The sequence below is a fragment of the Cavia porcellus genome, unplaced genomic scaffold (genome assembly GCF_034190915.1).
Source record: "Cavia porcellus strain 051 isolate PalLab524CR breed Dunkin Hartley unplaced genomic scaffold, mCavPor4.1 scaffold_40, whole genome shotgun sequence".
NCBI lineage: Eukaryota > Metazoa > Chordata > Mammalia > Rodentia > Caviidae > Cavia > Cavia porcellus.
The window spans coordinates 3,349,952-3,367,873 of record NW_026947523.1 but is presented as its reverse complement, the minus strand read 5'-3'; the positions used below and the strand labels follow the sequence as shown (position 1 = coordinate 3,367,873).

Genomic DNA, 17,922 nt, shown 5'->3' with positions numbered 1-17,922 from the left:
ACTGGCAATTCCTCTCTGGCCCTTCCTTTCCCTTACTGGAGGAGCACCCTCCCTCCGTGCCCACCCTGCATGGGTGCTTTGGCAGCCAAGGGAGGGGTGCCCCTCGATGGTTGCTGCCTGAGTTGGAAGGGGCTGGATCACAGGCTCCGGGGATCCGTGTGTGACTGATTCTTTCCTGGTAAATCAGTCCCCTTTGGAAAATTCCCTAAAGGCACAGTCAGCCAGGTATGGTGGCACATGCCTCTGATCCCAGCACTCGGGAGGCTGAGGCAGGAGGATTGTTGCAAGTTTAAGATCAGCCTGGGCTACAAAGTGCGCTCAAGACCAGCCTGAACTGCATGGCGAGCCCGTGTCTCCAACAGATAAATAAATAGAGGCACAGTCAGTTCCTTCTCAGGCCTAAACAAAATGTACCTCACAATGGGTGCGACCCACGTCGTGCCCTTCCTGTGAGATTAGAGCATTATGCATGTTCTTACTTCTCTGTCTGCACTGTATGGTCACAGAGAACTCAGCAAGGAGCCGCGTCCTCAATACTGTGATTTGAATTTTCTAAAAAACCAGCCTAATACACGTAGCTGACCAATTTGCAGTCACACATCTCCATGGGAATCAGTGTGTTTCCAAGTTCGCTGCGCTCAAAGCCTGGCTCCCGAGCCTGCTGGAAACAGGGAGCTGCGCGCGGATGGCGGACCTGAAAGCTGCCGTTTCTCCTGAGCCTGCTCTCCTCGTGTGAACCCGCCTTCCTACTCGAGGAGCGCCATCCATCCTTACGCGTGGCCCCTGGGAGGCTTCTTCCACCCCAGGTTGGCCGTCACAGACTTCACACCAGTGTTTTAATCAAACCACTAGCTAGTGCTGTTGGTTCACTACGTCTGTTCTTCAGGGAAGCACAACCTGTGGGCTGTCACCAAAGAACCCCGGCGGCATGAGCTGTTCTGGTGGAAATCGTGTGGCTGCTGGTTCTTGGCAGTCCCTGATGGCCGGCCCAAAGCGCGGGGCAGAAACCACAGAGCCCTGCGAGTGGCCCGTATACCACTTCGGGTATCTAGCCCAAATTTCCTTTAGGTGCCTCTTGGTCTTGGCCACACCTTCTGGGAACCACGGTGCCTGCACTGGACCCTAGGAGAGGGTCTGATGGACATTTCCAAAGCGGGACTGTGCCGGGCCCCTGCGGGTGCCAGGGTCACTGATCTTATGTGCCTTATGCTCTCACATCCCAAGGAGCTGCAGGGCCTGCTTCCCTCAGCAGGCGAGCAGTCCAGGGTAGGACCCAAGAGGCAGGCTCCAGTGTCCCCTCCAGCCTCAGCCTCAGGGGATGGGGCTGTCCAGGACTCAGGAATCCAACGCACACACCGAGGGCAAGTGTAATTTCTCTGGTAACATTAATGGATCAGTTCCAAGCAATCAGAAAATGGCTGTAACATAACCTTAATTTAAAAAAAAAAAAAAACTTTGGGTCATCTTCATTTCCATTAGGAGACTGAACTGACCATGTGTATTGATTTCTATCCTGAATTTATGAGAACTTGTACGTCTGGAATGTCCTACTGTAAGACTGGTGAATGTAAAGAGTTAATTTCAGGGTACAGTTTTGCCTTAATTGGTTTTAAAAATTAAACTATTTTTTAAAATTACCTGGTGCAGTATGAGTGATGTTGTGAGAATTGTCAGATGTGCATGATGGAAAAAAAGGGGAAAAAAAGAGTAGACATTTATAAAGAGAACCTGCACGCACTTGTGAGGAAAAGCTCTTTATCCGTCTTTCATCAAAAACGAGAGTGACCCTGCAGGGACCGTAAAGTGCCACAGAGCAGCTAATCCTCAGCCGATGTGAAGCTGACACCTGCACGCTACAGATGCCACCGCGCAGGGCCGGGGACTCAGAAACACTGGCCAGCTGGGGGCCGTGTCCGAGATGGTGAGGGGTCCTACGAGCTGAGGAGGCCCACGCACTCCTGACTGGGCCACGGGAGACAGGAGGGAACTGGCCCTGAGCTAGGGGTGCCCAGGGGACTATCCACAGCTGCCACGGGGTCACAACCATCCACCACCCACGGGACACGGGTCTCCACGTGCTGGCTGGGTGGGAGGACTGCTTTGCAGAACATCTGAGTTCTCTGAGTTCCAGATTAACACAGTCAGGATTTCCAGGGTGTGAAGGCCTCGGAACCACTGGTGTAATCTTTCCCAGGGGCTTACATGAACCCCTGCCAAGGCCACTGCTGGCACAGATTTCCTTGAAGCCAACCCCCTGCCCTGCCTCTGCCCCCCACACACCCATGGTGACTTTTGCCGCTGCTGTGCTCACCCAGGAGGTGCTGGGGCCAAAGCGCTGTACCCGGCCCACGCCTGTCTTGGGGCACCCAGCCTGCCTGGCTGCAGATGGGCTCCCAGGAACAAGGCTGGCCCTGGGCAGGCCACGCTCAGCTCCTGGGGCAGGCCCGGCCGGAGGGCCCTGAGGAGGAGGGGGCTTTCTTCTTCTCCAGGTCCTGCCGGATTTCCGGTGGGAAGGCGCTGAGGTGCTCCCGGACGCAGGGGAGACAGAACCGCTTGGAGTAGAACAGACTGCATTCCTGGAAGGGAAAGGGGGACTTACCCTGGGGGCACCCACAGGGGCTGCCCAGGGCCCCCAGGGGGTGGAGCGCTGGCACTTTGTCCCTGAGTACCCCAGTGAGAACAGCCCAATGGGACAGACTCCATGCTGTGCAGCAGGCCAGGTCCAAAGCCGGACTTCCCAGCACACAGCAAGGACAGGACTTGGGGCCCTGGGGCTGGGAGCAGCAGAGACAGCCCCTCCACCCCCTCATATCCATTCACCCCAGAATTGTGAGCCACCCTCCCTGGCCAGCTCACAGCACCAAGCCCAGGGCAGTATTTCCCAGCACTCCTTGCAGCTGGGGATGGCTGTGGGACAGTCTGGTCAGGGCTATGTGTGCAGCTGGGTGTGCCACCTCCCAGTCAACCCCTTCCGAGGCACGTGCTCCCTTGCCCCTCCTTACTGGCTGGGACAGAACCGTGATGGTGAGAGCTGCTACCCCCAGGGTGCGCCCAAGCAGGTGTGTGTTGCTGATGGCAAGGTGCTTGGCACCCTGAGACTCCAGGGAGCCCCCTCGAGCCGGGCCCTGCTGGCCCCTTGCCCTCTGTTATGTGGGCCCTGCCCTCCGAGAACCTGCACCCTTCCCCACTAGCACTGGGAAGGCCGGGCCACACCACCAAGGTGGCGGCTCAACCCCGCTTACCCACCGGGCCCACGCATGCCAGCTTGCCGCATATGCTGCACCGTGCACCCAGGACCAGGAACCTGTCTCTGTCTGGTGAGAAGGGGTCCTTCATGACGTAGCTCTCCTCCAGGAGGCTGTGGGGACAGGGCCACAGTTCAGTAACCAACAGCCCGAGAGGCGGGCCACCAGGAACTTAGATCAGACTGGGGGGTGGGGTTCAGCCACAGGAGCTGTTCGTGTGACCCCAGCCCTGAGCTGACTTGGATGGGGCACAAGGCCACCCAAGGAGACTGGGCTCTGTCCCCCTTCATGGCCCTGCCGCAGGGGCACCAGCTAACCCGGGCCAGAGGAAGCGGCCTGGATCCGACTGGTCAGCCCTCCCCAAATGGCACCTGAGGAAGGACAAGCTGGCAGTCCAGAAGCCAGCCCAGGGCCACCTCCATACCAGTCTGCTCTGGGCAGACCACAGGAAGTCTGTTTCCACCAGCGCAAAGACAGTGATTAGACAGCAACCTACCCAGCAAGTGCCATCAACAGGGTGACACCTGCTGAGAGGGATAAGGTCTGGGGGGTTGGGCCCTGGATAGATGGGTCCTGGGAGGGGGGAGCAATGGGTGGGGTGGGGCCTGGGAGGGTCACACAGCCCTGAGCCCTGCCAGCCCTTGGCCTCCCCGGGTCATACTTCTGGCCACCAGGGCCAGGGCTACTCACACGACAGACTGGGTGTTGGGGGGCTTCTGCCCTACATAGCTGTAGGGTGCCGTCAGGCCACAGAGCTGGCACTCGAACACTCCCAGGGAACGATGCTCGGTTTCAGAGGCCATCTACACCATGAAGGGTCAGAGCTGCGGTCACTTGCAAGAGCAAAGGCGCCTTCCCGAACCTCCCAGCGCCCCAGCCATGCGCTGCACACCGTGGCCGTTGGACCCCGGGAGTATGTGCGGGACTCCTGCTGGCCATGAAATGCATCTCAGGCTTGAAACGCCCAAATCACACAGCTTATTCTCTAAGCCCCCAGTAGAATCAGGGACAGCATGACACCTGGAGTATCTGGAGATTGAAACGCCGGCTTCTAAAGAAACCAGAGTTCAAGGGGCTGGGGATTTAGCTCAGCGGCATAAGCGCCTGCCTTACAAGCAGGCAGTCGTGAGTTCAATCCCCGGTACCAATAAAAAGGAAAAAAACAAAAAATATATATAAAAAAGAAACCAGAGTTCAAAGAAGAAATCACAAGAGAAATTGGACAACGGATTGAACTAAGTAGAAACAAAAATACACAGAATGTATTTAAGCCACGCGTAGAGGGAGTCAGGTCATTAAATGTTTGCATTTGTAGAGTGTTTAAAACCCACTAAGCAGATGTGCAGGCCGTCTGTAATCCCCAGCTGGGAGGCTGTGGAAAGGGGAGCCAAGTTTGAGCCACCAGGGCAATTTACCAAGACCCTGTCTCCAATATTAAAAAAAAAAATTAAGGGCTGGAAATACAGCTCAGTGCAAAGGCCCTGGGTTCAGTCCCAATACCAAAGGAAAAACAGCACGTACATGATGATTTCTTAAGAAACTAGAAAAAGGCAAATCACATCCAACTTATACAGAAAGAAAAGATAATGAAAATAGAAAAGATACAGTCATAGGCAAAATAAAAGCCAATACAGCCAAGGTCACTTACTCCGGAAGTTCAGGGTTCCCGTTGGTTTACCAAGAAAAACACAAAGATAAGAATCTCGGAAAGAGAAGAGAACTAAGACAAGAGACAGTAAATGGACAATAAAGGAACACCACGAGCAGCTTTCAACCAAAAATTTTTTACCGTTTAGATCAGAGGTCCCGATTTCTTGACAAAAATACCAGTTATCGAAAATTCAGGGCGTGGTGGCACACGCCTGTGATCCCAGCTCTCAGGAGGCTGAGGCAGAAGGATGACTGTGAATTTAGGGCTAACCTGGGCTCTACAATGAGTTCAAGACCAGCCTGGACTAGATAGCAAGACCTCATCTCAGAAAACTAACAAAACCCCAAAACGAACTCAAGTAACAGGAAACCTGAATAGCCCTATATCTACTAAGAAAATTAAATTCATAATTAAAACTTCTCCCAGAAATGAAATAAGTGACTTTATTATTTTTGTTTAAATGACATGCCTAGAAGGCTTTATGACAAATTCTGATTGGCACTTCAGCAGGAACACTGCTATACAGACACCTGGATCCTAAGGGAGAAAGGACCACTTCCCCCATGATAGAAGTCAGACCCCGCAGACCCTGAGCCCCCAGAGTCACCTGAGATGCACTAAGCAGAGCTACCAGGGCATCTATGGACCAAATCCTCGTGAGCTTGAGTACAAAAGTCCTAACAGCACAGCTGCCTGCTAGATTCGGTCACAGCCTACATACAAGGCCTCATGGACCGTGAAAGACCGGATTGGATCCGGGAACACAAAGCTGCTTTACCATCGCCAAGCAACGAATAAAGTTCATGCCAGCGACCAAACACAGGAAGAAAACCACAGTCCATTTGGAACATGCAGAGAAAGCATGCAAACTGGGCCCAGCCCTCCTGTGTCACCAAAGTGGCTTTGCGCAGGACTGCACAGGGAACCCCCTGCTTCGGCACGAGCCCCACCTAACCTGGTGGCCCATTTCCTCCCAGGCCATGGCTCTGGGGCCACCTCCTGTCCTGTGGACACTGCACGCTCACCGCTCACCGCCTGGCTTTGCACTGCTGTCTGGTCTGTCCCTTTCACCCTAAGGCCTCCCCTCATCCCTACCCTTAGGGTTATCTCTGGGTGCAGTCAAGACTTTTGTCTTCGGGTTTGAGTATATTCCTAAGGGGTTTTGCTTTTTCTTTTAAAGTTATTTGTTCTGATGGTGTTTCTTTAGGCAAATTCCTAGATGTATGATTTGATATTGTTCATTATTTTTAGAAAACTATACTTCTGCCCCACTTTAATCACTTTTCTGCTGAGATTCCAGTGCAAATTGCCATGCCATTGGATGTTGACCACAGTTCCTGGATGCTCTATTCTGGGTTTTCAAACACTATGTAGTGCAGGCAGGCCTTGAACGCACAGGGACCCTCCCTGCCTCAGCCTCCTGTGTGTCGGGATGACAGGTGTGTACCACCATGTCAAGCTCTGCGTACTTCTTAAAAACATTCTTTACCTGTGCCATGTTCCACTAGCATTTCCATGACTGTTTCCTTCTGGGCTGAAAATACCCATGTATTTACACTCCAAACATACAAATCATGCTTCTTTTCAGCTCCTTCCGTACTAGTTCTAACATCTGAGTCATACTGGATCCTGATTCTATTGGTTGTTTTGATTCCTGACAGTGTGTGCTTCTAGTTCCTTTGCTTTTCGATGCCTCTCAGTTTGGTTGAGAGCTGGGTGCTGTTTCTTAGGCAGTGGAGCAGTGCTTCTGCGGGGAAGCAGTATCTCGGCCTCTGCTAGGCCTTTAACTGCGGGGGCTGAGTCCATCAAGTGAATGGGCCTGCGTTTTCTCACAATTGTGATCCTCGGGGTGTCTCTGCCTTCAGCTTTCCCTAGCCTCACCTGTGTTGAGATGTGAGATTTATTGGTCTAAAGAGTTTTTCTCAAAATCCGCCCCAGCCTCACCTTTGGGTCCCAAGGTGTCACACGGCACAGCTGCACCAGGTATCCTGGTGTCCCGACCCAGCTTCTGGCTCAGACATGGGCAGGAATCCCGCCCACCCCAGCCACAGGAGACCTCTAAGGACACAGCCTCAGGACTGTCCTCTGCCCCACAACCCCCTGGGAACCCATCCCCACCTTCCCACCGGGTGATAGGACTTGCTGCCCTTCGGCCTTGGGAGAACTGAGGCAGCTCCAGCCGGTGGCAGCGGCTCCCTCCCCAACCCTGCAGGCAAGGAAGGTTTGCTCCCTCCTTCTTTCCCTGTAGCACCCAGCGAGAGTGGCCTGTTCCCAGGGGTCCACCTCACCTTGTTCATGTGTTGCACATTTGGTGTGCGGCCTATCTGCCCGCGTGGCCCCGCCCCTTGCCCTCTGCTGGGTCTCTGCGGCGCTGCCTCTTCTCAGACGTTCACCTAAGTGGTCCCCATAACTGGCACTGTCTGGTAGGCTCTATGGATTATCGCGTTTGCCTCTCCCTGCAGGATTTCTACTACTCTTTCAAAGTTCTTACTCTACACAACGTCATCATGGGCCCCTGGCCCTCAGCTGGGTCCCCTGCTCCGGACTTGGCAGAATGCAGTACGTCCAAGAGCATGAGCTTTGGAATCTGGCAACCGACACGCAAACCCCTGGGGCACGGGTTCCCAGTGGCTCCCCCCACAACCCTGGGTTCTGGGAACTGAACGCAGGATCTTCCCAGTAAGTTACATTCGCAGCCCCTTGTTTATTTTTTTTTTTTTATTTCGAGACAGGGTGTGGCTAAATCAGTAAATTGCCTTGGTTAGGCCTGAATATGCGATCCTCCAGCCACGACCTCCGGGAGCGACAGGATTACAGGGGTGCCAAGAATGACCCTTAGAAGGTGAGCATTCTAATTCGAGTTGTGCAGTTCACATCTTCCGGGAGAGCGCGGACCTCAGCAGACGGCAGAGCGGTGATAATCTCGGGACTATTCCACCGCACCGCTCCCCACCCGGAAGATCTCGTGGTCACCGATGCTCCGCAGAGCTGACGACACACCGGGGCCGGGGTCCCCAGCCCGTCCGCCCGCCCCTCGGCCGTTGATCCAGAAACTGGGAGAGCCTAAAACTGAAAAACGGTGCGCACTCACCAGCTCTGAGCGGTTCCGCGTCCCACGGCGCGTGCGCAGCTCCGCCCACAACCCGCCCGCCATCCAGGGCGCATGCGGAGGGAGGGACTTCCGGATGCCGCGTTCTTCCAGTTTCCGGCTGCGTGGGCTGCGAGGCGGAGATAGCGGGTAAGCCGCGGAACTGGGAGCGTGGCTTCCTCGCTGGCGCTCCACAGCGTTCCACAGTGTCTAAGACGCCGTCGCAGGGCCTGCGGGTGGAGGGGAGGCGACCGGGACGGGATGCGATGTTGGCGCGCTGCTGGCTCCGGGTGCCGAGTGACCCAGCGACCCCGCCACCTTCGTGGCTGTGCGGCCTGACGACGCGTCCGTGCTCCCGCGAGTCTCCGAGCGGCCGGCGGCGTCTCTGGGCCTGCGCCTCGCTCTCAGCCTCCCGGGCCTCTCCCGTCTCCTCGGAGCCAACCACGACACCGGCCGTCGTTTCTCCAGCCCCTGGGGACTCGGATGCTGCTCATTCCCTGGGGCATGCGTCCGTCCCTCGGCCTCCCGTTGGGCGAGGGTCCTCGATTCTGAGCCGGCTGGAGCCCTTCTTCCCCTGTGCCCTGGGATGATGGTGCTTGCTGCCCTCTTTCCCGGTGATTTAAGAGTTGAGTTATGCGGGAGAGGGGAAGTCTTCCGGTAGTGCCCGCTGTACCCATGCCCGGCCCAGAAGGATGTGCACTGTCATTACCTTTGACCAGCTGTGTTTAAGGAATGCTGCTCAGTTGCATTGGATCGCAGTCTGGGGAGGAAGGATAGACATTTTAATAAAACTGAAACTAGGACCTCTGCTTACATCTGGGCGGAAATTAGCGAGCAGTGACATTCTTTACTTCCGTTCCAAGATTATTACAGTTTGATTACGTTTTAGTTTTGTTTTCTGGATCTGCCCCAAGGTGAAACATTTTGATGAGGCATTTCAAATTTGACCTAGAACCACTTTCAGATACTTGATGGTAACGCCAGGAAGGCTAAAAGCAGACTTCAGATAAATTGCTCATAGGCAGGTAAGAACTACATGATGTAATACTACAAGAGCAGGTCATGGCCTATGATGGAACAAAAGTTACATTTAAAAACCAGGCTTCCACATTTACTAGGAAAAGTTTATCAAAAATTGGGCTGGTTGAGGAGCTGGTATGTAATCTCTGAAGCAAAGTGACAGGTCAGTGTCATCCTGCCCAGTGACTTCCCCAAATACATGGCTGAGCTGGGCAGGATAGAGAGCTGTGTTCCATCCATGCTGTCGGCTGGGATGGAGCCCCAAGAAAGAGGCTGTGACTTTGCAGAACAAAAAGGATTGTGCCTCAGAGCTGAAGCAGGACCCCCAGTTACTAGATGCTATCTCAGTTATTTACGCAGATCGTTCTGTGTTTCTTGCCCTCTGTATATCGAAGAGGTGATCTCAGGTGTCTTCCTTAGCCCAGCTCACAGCAGTCACCTATTTCCTGCTACTCATCCCCAAGCCACTCCCCTCATGGAGAATTAAAACCCAGGTTGGGCTTTGGGTGAGATAGTGAACACCATCTCAGCTGGACTTAGGACCTCTGACTCCTCACAACTGCATATATGTATGCTTTTTTTTCTTGTCATGGGTTGCACTGAAAGTGATAGATTGGAATTAACTCACTAGAATTCCAATAACTTCTCCTTAAGATTACAATAATATAACCTTCCTGGACCAAGTTGAGGATGCGAAAATGTCCTCTATAACTGGTAGGTTCATAATTGGATGGGCAATCAGGTGATAGAGTTTAGGTGTGGCCTTATAGAAGGGAGGAGTCCTTGGGGCATGGCCTGAAAGGTGAGGGTGTGCCTTCCCTAGACTCCATTCTTCTACCCGCTCCCTCCACCCTGTCTGCCGCAAAGTGAGCCACCAGGCTGTGAGCTGAAACTCTCAGTCCACCGTCAAGCCACAAAAAAACATTTTCCTTCAGGCTTTTCCTCTCAGATGTGTTGTTGCAGTAGTGGAAAGCTGCCGAACATGAAGTGATGTTAGAACCAACATCAGAAACATCTGCTGGTATCTGAAGATTCGTGTGCAAATGATCCTGGAACTAATTGCTGTGAGACTAGAGTTTCCTACATGTTAGAGGCGGAGGTATGCTATTCATTAAAAGACTTAAGCAAAATGAGGCGCCACCTACTGCAATTTTCAGGTTTTAAAAAATATCTCAGTATTGAAAAATGGAAAGAAAACAGTAAACACTATTGTAAGAAACAGTGCTAAGAACAAAATGCCGTAATGATAACAATAAAAGAAAAATGTGTTGTAATATTTTCTGCAATTATGGTAATCGTTCATATATACCTTCTTACCAATGTTTAAATGTGATATTGAAGTTCATGGTTCAATTCTGAGTCTAAAGCTGAGTAAGTCTTATTGCTGATTGCTAAATTTGGGGAAGATGCCCAGGTGCGCCACCTAGAGAGTGTATCTTGGCCTTGCCTGCCAGTGATCTTTACCCCCTCCAAGGTCAATGTCACCCACAACTGGAGCTTAAACCCCACAGCTCAGAGGCTGAGGGTATCTGACTGGAATGCAGCCGGCCTGTATCAGTAAAGAGCAGTTGTTTGGGCCCACATTGCCACCTTCTCCATCTGTTCTGATACCAGGTGGTCTCAGGAACATGATCTCCAAGGAGGACAGTGGGCACCAGGGACCAGGCCACCCCAAGACCTCCCCACCAGGGTGAGTGGCCCATTCTCCTTGCCTTCTCTGGAGGGAAGGATGGGATGCACATGCACACAGCCGCAGGAGCATGGCCACCATGGCCATTCCAGTGCCATCAGGACAGGGCACTGATGTGAGGACAGAACAGCCTGCCACCTGATTCAGTCCCTCCTCCCATTTCTGGTCCTTGACTTTGAGGGCAGCTACCACCTGTCTGTTTGCTTCTGATGCTAAAATCGTTGCCGAGTCTCGCAGAAGAAATTTAATTCTGATAAAACGTGTCATCTACATAAAGGCAGCTCTTGAGGGGAAAGGGCAGCTCTTAGCCCTTGTTGCTCTCCAACAATGAACCGCCACATTCTCCGTATTTCTGAATAGCCCACCATGCCATAAACAACCAAGGCCCAAGTCCTGACTGCTGTGTTCAGTACATACAGCATGCACAGGGTTTCAGTGAGAAGCTATCCAGCACCTCTTCATTAATAAAAGGCAGGTCTCTTAGAAACTTTACAAGGTTTACTTAACTGTGGGAGCCTAAAGGAGTGGTGGGAAGCTCAGACTACTGACCCCTGCATTCCGATGCTCCATGCCTGCATTCCCAAGCTCAAGAGCAAGTCCTGGGGTTCCCCACAGGGTCCCCTGGTACTGGCCCACCAGGCATGGAGATAAGGCTCCCCCAACCCCATCTGCATCCTGGCCTGCAAAGCAGGAGTGGCGCTCAGGGAGGCTAAGGCTGCGGGCTGCTCTGCCTGGGCAGGTCCAAGTGGGACCTGGTTACTCCTTCCCTCAGAACCAGTGGTTCTAACCCCTCCACACTGCTGCAGGCTGCTAAGAAGCAAGCGTGCCGCTGGACCAGGAGTCACCGTTCTGTGTAGAAGGAAGTCAGTCCAGGAACCCGACACTGATCCTCTATGCCTGCTTCCTGTTCTCAGGTGCTGGGCACAGTGGGGGTGCTTCCCATGTGGGAGCATGACTGAGCCATAAACCACCCTGCGTCCCTGAGCCCCACACAGTGTGCATTCAGGGAGACCCACATACGATTATTGAGTCCACCGATCAAACAACGAGGTAAACCACTTTCTTCCCATTAATGTTTCGGGTCTTCAGCCCCAGATACCGGCAGCTGTTCTTTTCTGGCTTCCCGTACAGCATGTCGATGAAGAACTCGGGCTCATCTCTAGTCTGATCGTTGGGGGCCAGAAAGCTAAAGACTTTTCTTAGCTTGTGATACAGGTAGGACATGACTTCCACCTCCTCCGACAGTTCTTCATACACAGGCTGCTTCATGTCCTCGTAAGCAGACAAGATCATGGCCTGAAACAAGTTGATCAAGAGGCAGACCATCACCAGCAGAAAAGAGGACAGGAACAGGACCCCAAGAACCCTGTTATTGGAAAATTCGGTGTTCTGAAAAGCTGAGACGCAGTAGGAGAAGATGGTCTGAGTGGCGTGAATCAAGTTACTGTAGTTCCACTCGTGTTGGCCAAATACCAAGTAACCAAAGGCCATGTATACAAAGAAGTACACAGACACCACCACAGCCATGTGACAGATGCCAGGGAGGGCGGCCTGGATGACCCTCTGGGCCAGGCGCACATCATAGAAGAATCGGGAATACCTGAGGGTCTTCAGGATGGTCAGAAATAACAGGAAAGCCAGAGTGATCCTCATGGTGTGATCTACTTGGGCAACCAGGTGGAAAGGAACGAAGTCATGAGGGTTGGACAGGTAAAACTGGATCATGCCAGTGGCCAAGAAATACTTCCTGAAGAAGAGCGTGACCAACATAGTAAATATACATTTTAAAGCGAAGTTGAGCAGGTTGTAAATGCTTTTTACGTAGGAGATTCGCTCTTGCATGATGACATAACCCTCGTCCACAATGTAGGCTACGAAGAAGATGAGAATGGCCGCGTACAGGTAGATTTCTGCCGATGATTCTCTGTGGAACTCAGCTAGCGAGAAGGACTGCGTGGAAATGCTGGCGTTGATCACGCCTAGCTGAGAAACCTCAAAGATGATGGAAATGCTGCAGAACAGACTGCTGTCCGCATTGAAGGTGGTCAGTTCCAGAATCACGGCCCACGTCTTCTCATCAAGCCAATTGCTTTGCTGCAGTCTTAGGAGCCTCAGTGTGGAATTAAGCTGCTGCTGTTCTGGGAAAAAATAGAAAACATACCCTCCGGATCCATAGGTATTTAGCAGTCCATAGGAGTAATACACCCACGTCTTTCCCTGAGGCTTGTAGGTGAACCCCTCAGTGTTCATGCCTCTAGCCTGCTTGTCCACTTCACTCCAGAACCTGGAGTAGTTCCCCGTGTCCTGTGGGTCAGTGCCATATGCAGGATGACAGTGAATTTCTCCTGCCAAGTTGTATTGCATGAAGCTTTTAGCAGGCGGACATGTCTTCTCAGTAGGTTTTGCCCTCACCTGTCTCATGCGCGGGAGCCCCAAGATCTTGGAGGAGCTGTCGGGAAGGAAAGTCGGGTTCTGGCTGTTGTGGAACAGCGGCAGAAGGGCGAGGCTGAGCCACCTGTAGATGTCCTCTGGCTTCGTCACGGCGGCAAGGTCCCTGGAGAAGCGACCAAGAATGAACTGGTTGTAGTAGAAGCTGTCGGTGTGGCGCAGCCGGACGATGAGGAGCAGCAGAAGCGCCATGAAGATGTAGTGAGTCATGAGGTAGCTCAGGAACAAGATGGCTCTCCTCCTGACCCTCCGAAACCTCCTGAAGATCCTGACCTCGTCCTCCGTGAGGGGCTGGTACCTCCTTGAGGCACGCAGCTGGGCCACGTGCTCCCGGAGCTTCCGCGCCTCATCGCGAGGCATCCGCAGCCCGCACAGCTTGATCTCACAAGAGGGATGCTCAGTTGCCCACGCCAGGTCTTTGCAGTACGTGGGCTTATTGGTCCTGATGCCTGACTCAAGTATAATCTTAAGTGGCTGCACCAGAAAAACTGACTGACAGAATGAGCAAATCGATGCGAAGAGCCATTCTACTGACTCGTCAGAGCTGTAAGTCAGGCCATAAAATATGATAAAGAACGAGGATACAGTAGAAGTGGCGAGCACAAAGAACCATGCTGTGTACACACACCACCAAGACAGAGCTATCCAGCACTGTGTCTGGCAGCGTTTAGGACCCTGGTGGGAAGGCGGCTCTCCAGAAGGGACATCGTGAGTGTCTCCAGTGTTTCTGTTATGGACGTTTGCATCGCTGTCTGCTTTCTCATGCTGGTGCTCTGTCCCAGTGGCCACCTGGAGGGAAGGCTTTGGCTTTCCAGGTGACACCTTCAAGGTGGGCTTCGAGGCTCCCCTGGTGCCCCTGTGGGTGTACCACTTGCACAGTCCCTCTTCCCAGCACCCACTGCCTTCTAACACCAGGGCTTGCTCATCTCGACCCCCTTGGGGTATCCTCTGGGAGTGAGTGAAGAAAAAAGTTATTAGCATTTGCACCGGGAGTGTGATTAAGACACTTTCAGTTCCGATCACCATCGATCTGGTGTAGCGCCCCTCTCTGGACGCAGCCTGCTCGTGCCTGTTCAGATTGAAGAGCACGCTATTACAAAAAAGAGAGCTTAGCAACACTGCTAAGCAACAGGACAATCGTTGGAGTCTACTGAATGGCTTGGGAACAAAACCAGCAAAAACGGAGAACCACGCATGATGTGTCCGGAGCTTGTGAGGCAGATCGATGAGAAAGAAATCTTTTCTTCCCACAGGCTCCTCAGGACGCAAAACATGAAATGTTCTATCCAAAGTGGTGTCAATGGAAAGCCACTTTCGGCACATGAACAGCCAGATGTGCCCGCTAAACACATTCTCCACCTTGATTCGACTCAGATACCAGCAAGGTGCCTGGCCTCCATTGTCATGCCACACTTGAATGGAATGGATGTCCCCTAGGTCCCGTTTGGCCGTCATGAGAAAAGCGCTGACACTTCCTCGGAAGAGAGTCCTAAAGTGTGGGTGGCTTAAGCAATGCACATCGCTGGTGCTGTGTGTGCCCCTGAGCTGGACGAAGACATTGGCCCTGGTTCCAGCTTGGCAGCGACTTCCTGTAAAGACAGTGACCACGTAGCACACGCTATCATTGGAGTTGTTATCAGGCAGGACAATCACACAGTCCCGAAGAACTCGGTCCACCTTGTTCCTGCACAAGGCCCAGGAAGCTAGACCTGTGTAGACGAGCATGATGAAAAGCACAGTGAGGAGGGTCACAGGGTTTTGCTGACAGTCTGCTGTGACAGCCCCTGGTAGCCCCACAGGGTTAGGAATGGAGACCACCTGGGCTGTCACGTAGTGCATGTGCAGGGGAACACGAGGCAGCATCCTCGGCTGTCGCCTGGTCCTCCCTATGTCCCTGCAGGTACAGTGCACTTTGTCCCAGGTGGTCTTTTCTCCCAGCATGCAAGCGTCTTCCCTCCACTCGCTCTGGGTCCTGTACATGTCCAAGCAGCGGGCGCTGAAGATGGAAATCTGCACTAGCCTGTCAGTGGGCTCCAGGGCAGAGCTCGGGGCCCGCAGAACCACAGATACGTTGTACTTGGGTGAGTGGCTGTGCCGAGCCATGACCTGCAGGAGGGACTGTGGCAGGCAGACCACTCGAGCCACCTTGACTGCACAGGCTGGGTCAAATAGGTCACTTTGGGTGACAACTGGAGGTGTGTCATGGGGCACCAGGAAGTTGGCTGCCAGATAGTTGGGGGTGACATGATGGCCCACGTACACCAGTACTGTCAACAGCACGGTCTCATTTGTCACGATGTGGACCAGTACCTCCCTAACTCCTCCGCTGTCCACCTCAAAGCTAAACCCTCCTGTTGTCATCTTTGAGGACCCAACATCCTTAGGGTCGGGTCCCAATGTGAGACCGAAAGTCACAGAGGTCAAGTTTTTTCTGGTGAGGTACATTTCCACTGTGTCAGGCATGATTTCTACCACGCCCCCGTTATCCGTGGCCCCTGTCATTCTGAACCCGTCCACCTCTGTTGAAATGCTTTCTGGGTAACTTAACCAAGGAAATGGGTCATGTGTGAACTCACAGACCATCACAGAAACTGGAGCATTTGCAGCCAGCCTGGGAACCCGGCTGGCATTTAGTGTTGCGTGGAACCAGTTTCGGCCATGTTTGTCTTTTCCAAAGGCCTGGGCAAGGTCCCACTTCACAGCCTTTTCCACATGCATGCTAAAGCTGGGAGTCCTCAGCACGGTGGCGTCACTGCCTGGCACTTTATGAGCCACTATTGTGTCTGATAGCGATTCCACTACGAAGAGAAGGTCTTCGAGCACTTCCTGAGGAGCAGCCAGTTTAAGTATATTAGACAAGCCCGTCACTATTCCAGCGCCCACCGTTTCTATTTGTTTGGCGCTCCTGTGTTCGTCTTCCCATTGGTACGTTTGTAGGGCTTGATTTGCTTGCTGTAGTCTCACCATGGCACGTTTCTGAGCCACTTGGGTGACCTCAGAGGCTTCCTGTGTCAGTTTGGCAATAGCCACCACTACCTGGCCCACTTCCTCTGACGTTCTTAGGGGAAGCCCAAAGGACTGATTGATCAGATGTTCCCGGAGCTGGGCTCTGTCATCGCTGAGAGTTCGCTCGGTGCTCATGCTGTTCATCACAGAAGCTACCACGCTCATTAAGTAACTTGCAGGGAGCCAGTCCTGCTGCTGGAGCAGGGTGGACAGCAGGGAAGCTGGTCCCGTGGTGACACCCAGGATCTGCCGCCACACACTCTCTGCAGAGCTTATGGCTGTAGGTGGCCACACAGTGACAGAGACGGTCGCCTGAGTAAAGGCTCCCAGAGAGTCATAAACCCGAGCAGATAGCTTCAAGGTGTACTGATGTGCAGCGGAGCCGGCAGGAAGAAAGAAAGGGGGTGTTGTGGTCTGTGTCCCCCAATATACAATGGTCCCCAGGCTGTTCTCTTGCCCCGAATTGATGTCACCAACCCTGTCCAAATCAAAAACTGTTATTTTATATGAGACAGGGGCGTGCTTATCCTTAAAACGATTACATTTCACCACAAATTCGGTAAACATTGCGATTCCTTTGGCTGGACTCACTCGGCATTGCCCGACGTGGGGGCCGTGGTTGACGACGAAGGAACGTCTGAATTCTGAGGTCACGCCACCCCAACTCCTCAGAGAGACGGAAACCCAAAACTCAGCTTCCGCAAAGCTCTGGAAGGCAAAAGCGCGCACAGCCAGGTAAGCGCTGTCCCTGCCTGTGATGGTCTGCTGGCTCCAGTTGAATGGCAGCGGCTCACCCGACACAGAAGAAATAGACCAGCTGTAGACGTCTCGCCGGCCACAGTTTGTGCAGTTTAGAAACAGGAAAAATCTGCGAGACACAGCTAGCATGCGAGCACAGTTTTCAATACACGCGATGTGGGCCGTGGGTGCGGGTCCGCGCAGCACGTAGACGCTGTGGTCAGAAAACAGCGCTTTGTGGCCCTTCTGGGTCACCATTCGGAAATGGTACACACGGCCCCCTTCAAGCGTCTCCGGTGGAAGCCTCAGCGCCCGGCCCGAGGCCCACGGCCAGTGCGGGCCGGTCTGATCCGGGTGGCAGACCTGCTGGTCGGTCCCCGCTGCCCGATCGCCGCCGGAGTTGGCCGCGTCCGCGGTGCAGTACCAGGAGACGCGCTGCCCCGCCGCCGGGTGTTCCGCATCCGGGCCCCAGGCCCCGGTGCCGTTCAGAGTCAGCTCCTCGGTGAAGTTAACCGTCAGGGGGGCAGCTCCCAGGAGGGGCGCTCTCGGGGGGCTCCTGGCGGCTCCCGTGGAGGTGGAATCTGAGTCTCTTACCGGCAGAGCTTTGGGATCCCGCGTGGACACGGCCACTTTGGAGTTACGCGCCTTCAGCCCGGGAGCCAGAGACGCCCCCGGGACCTGCAGGGTGGCCGGCCACGCCGGGGCCTGTAGCTGCTGGCCGCGGCGGCGGCGACAGGGGCCCACTGCGACTCTGCCGTCCAGGGGCGCCATGGGTCCCCCCGGGGGACACCCGCTGGGGGCGGGGCGCCGGGCAGCACGGGCCACGCGCGGCCGCTGGCCAGGATGAGCAGGGCGGATGTGCAACCCAGTCTCTGCTGTGCCCCTGGAGACCCCTGATGGCCAGGCCGGCACCCCGCGAGGGATGGAGGGTGCAGGGAAGCAGCACAGGCCCAGGCCCAGGAGGAGCAGCGTGGGCCCGGGTCGCATGGTGCCGCCCGGAAGGCAGAAGACAGGCGTGGGGCTGCCCAACGGTGGA

General features: G+C 54.0%; 2 protein-coding genes across 2 annotated transcripts; both read right to left on the bottom strand.

Moving 5' to 3' along the window:
- Positions 1 to 1,738: 1,738 nt before the first annotated feature.
- Positions 1,739 to 10,273, bottom strand: Cdpf1 (cysteine rich DPF motif domain containing 1). Its single transcript, XM_063243769.1, has 5 exons — positions 8,694 to 10,273; positions 7,988 to 8,114; positions 3,936 to 4,048; positions 3,247 to 3,358; positions 1,739 to 2,576 (listed from the first exon to the last, which is right to left on the bottom strand). The coding sequence occupies exons 2-5, from the start codon at positions 8,048 to 8,050 to the stop codon at positions 2,427 to 2,429; spliced, it is 438 nt and encodes a 145-aa protein (XP_063099839.1). The 5' UTR covers positions 8,051 to 8,114; positions 8,694 to 10,273; the 3' UTR covers positions 1,739 to 2,426.
- A 936-nt stretch (positions 10,274 to 11,209) lies between these two features.
- Positions 11,210 to 17,914, bottom strand: Pkdrej (polycystin family receptor for egg jelly). Its single transcript, XM_003461951.4, has one exon. The coding sequence runs from the start codon at positions 17,871 to 17,873 to the stop codon at positions 11,733 to 11,735; it is 6,141 nt and encodes a 2,046-aa protein (XP_003461999.2). The 5' UTR covers positions 17,874 to 17,914; the 3' UTR covers positions 11,210 to 11,732.
- Positions 17,915 to 17,922: the final 8 nt, after the last annotated feature.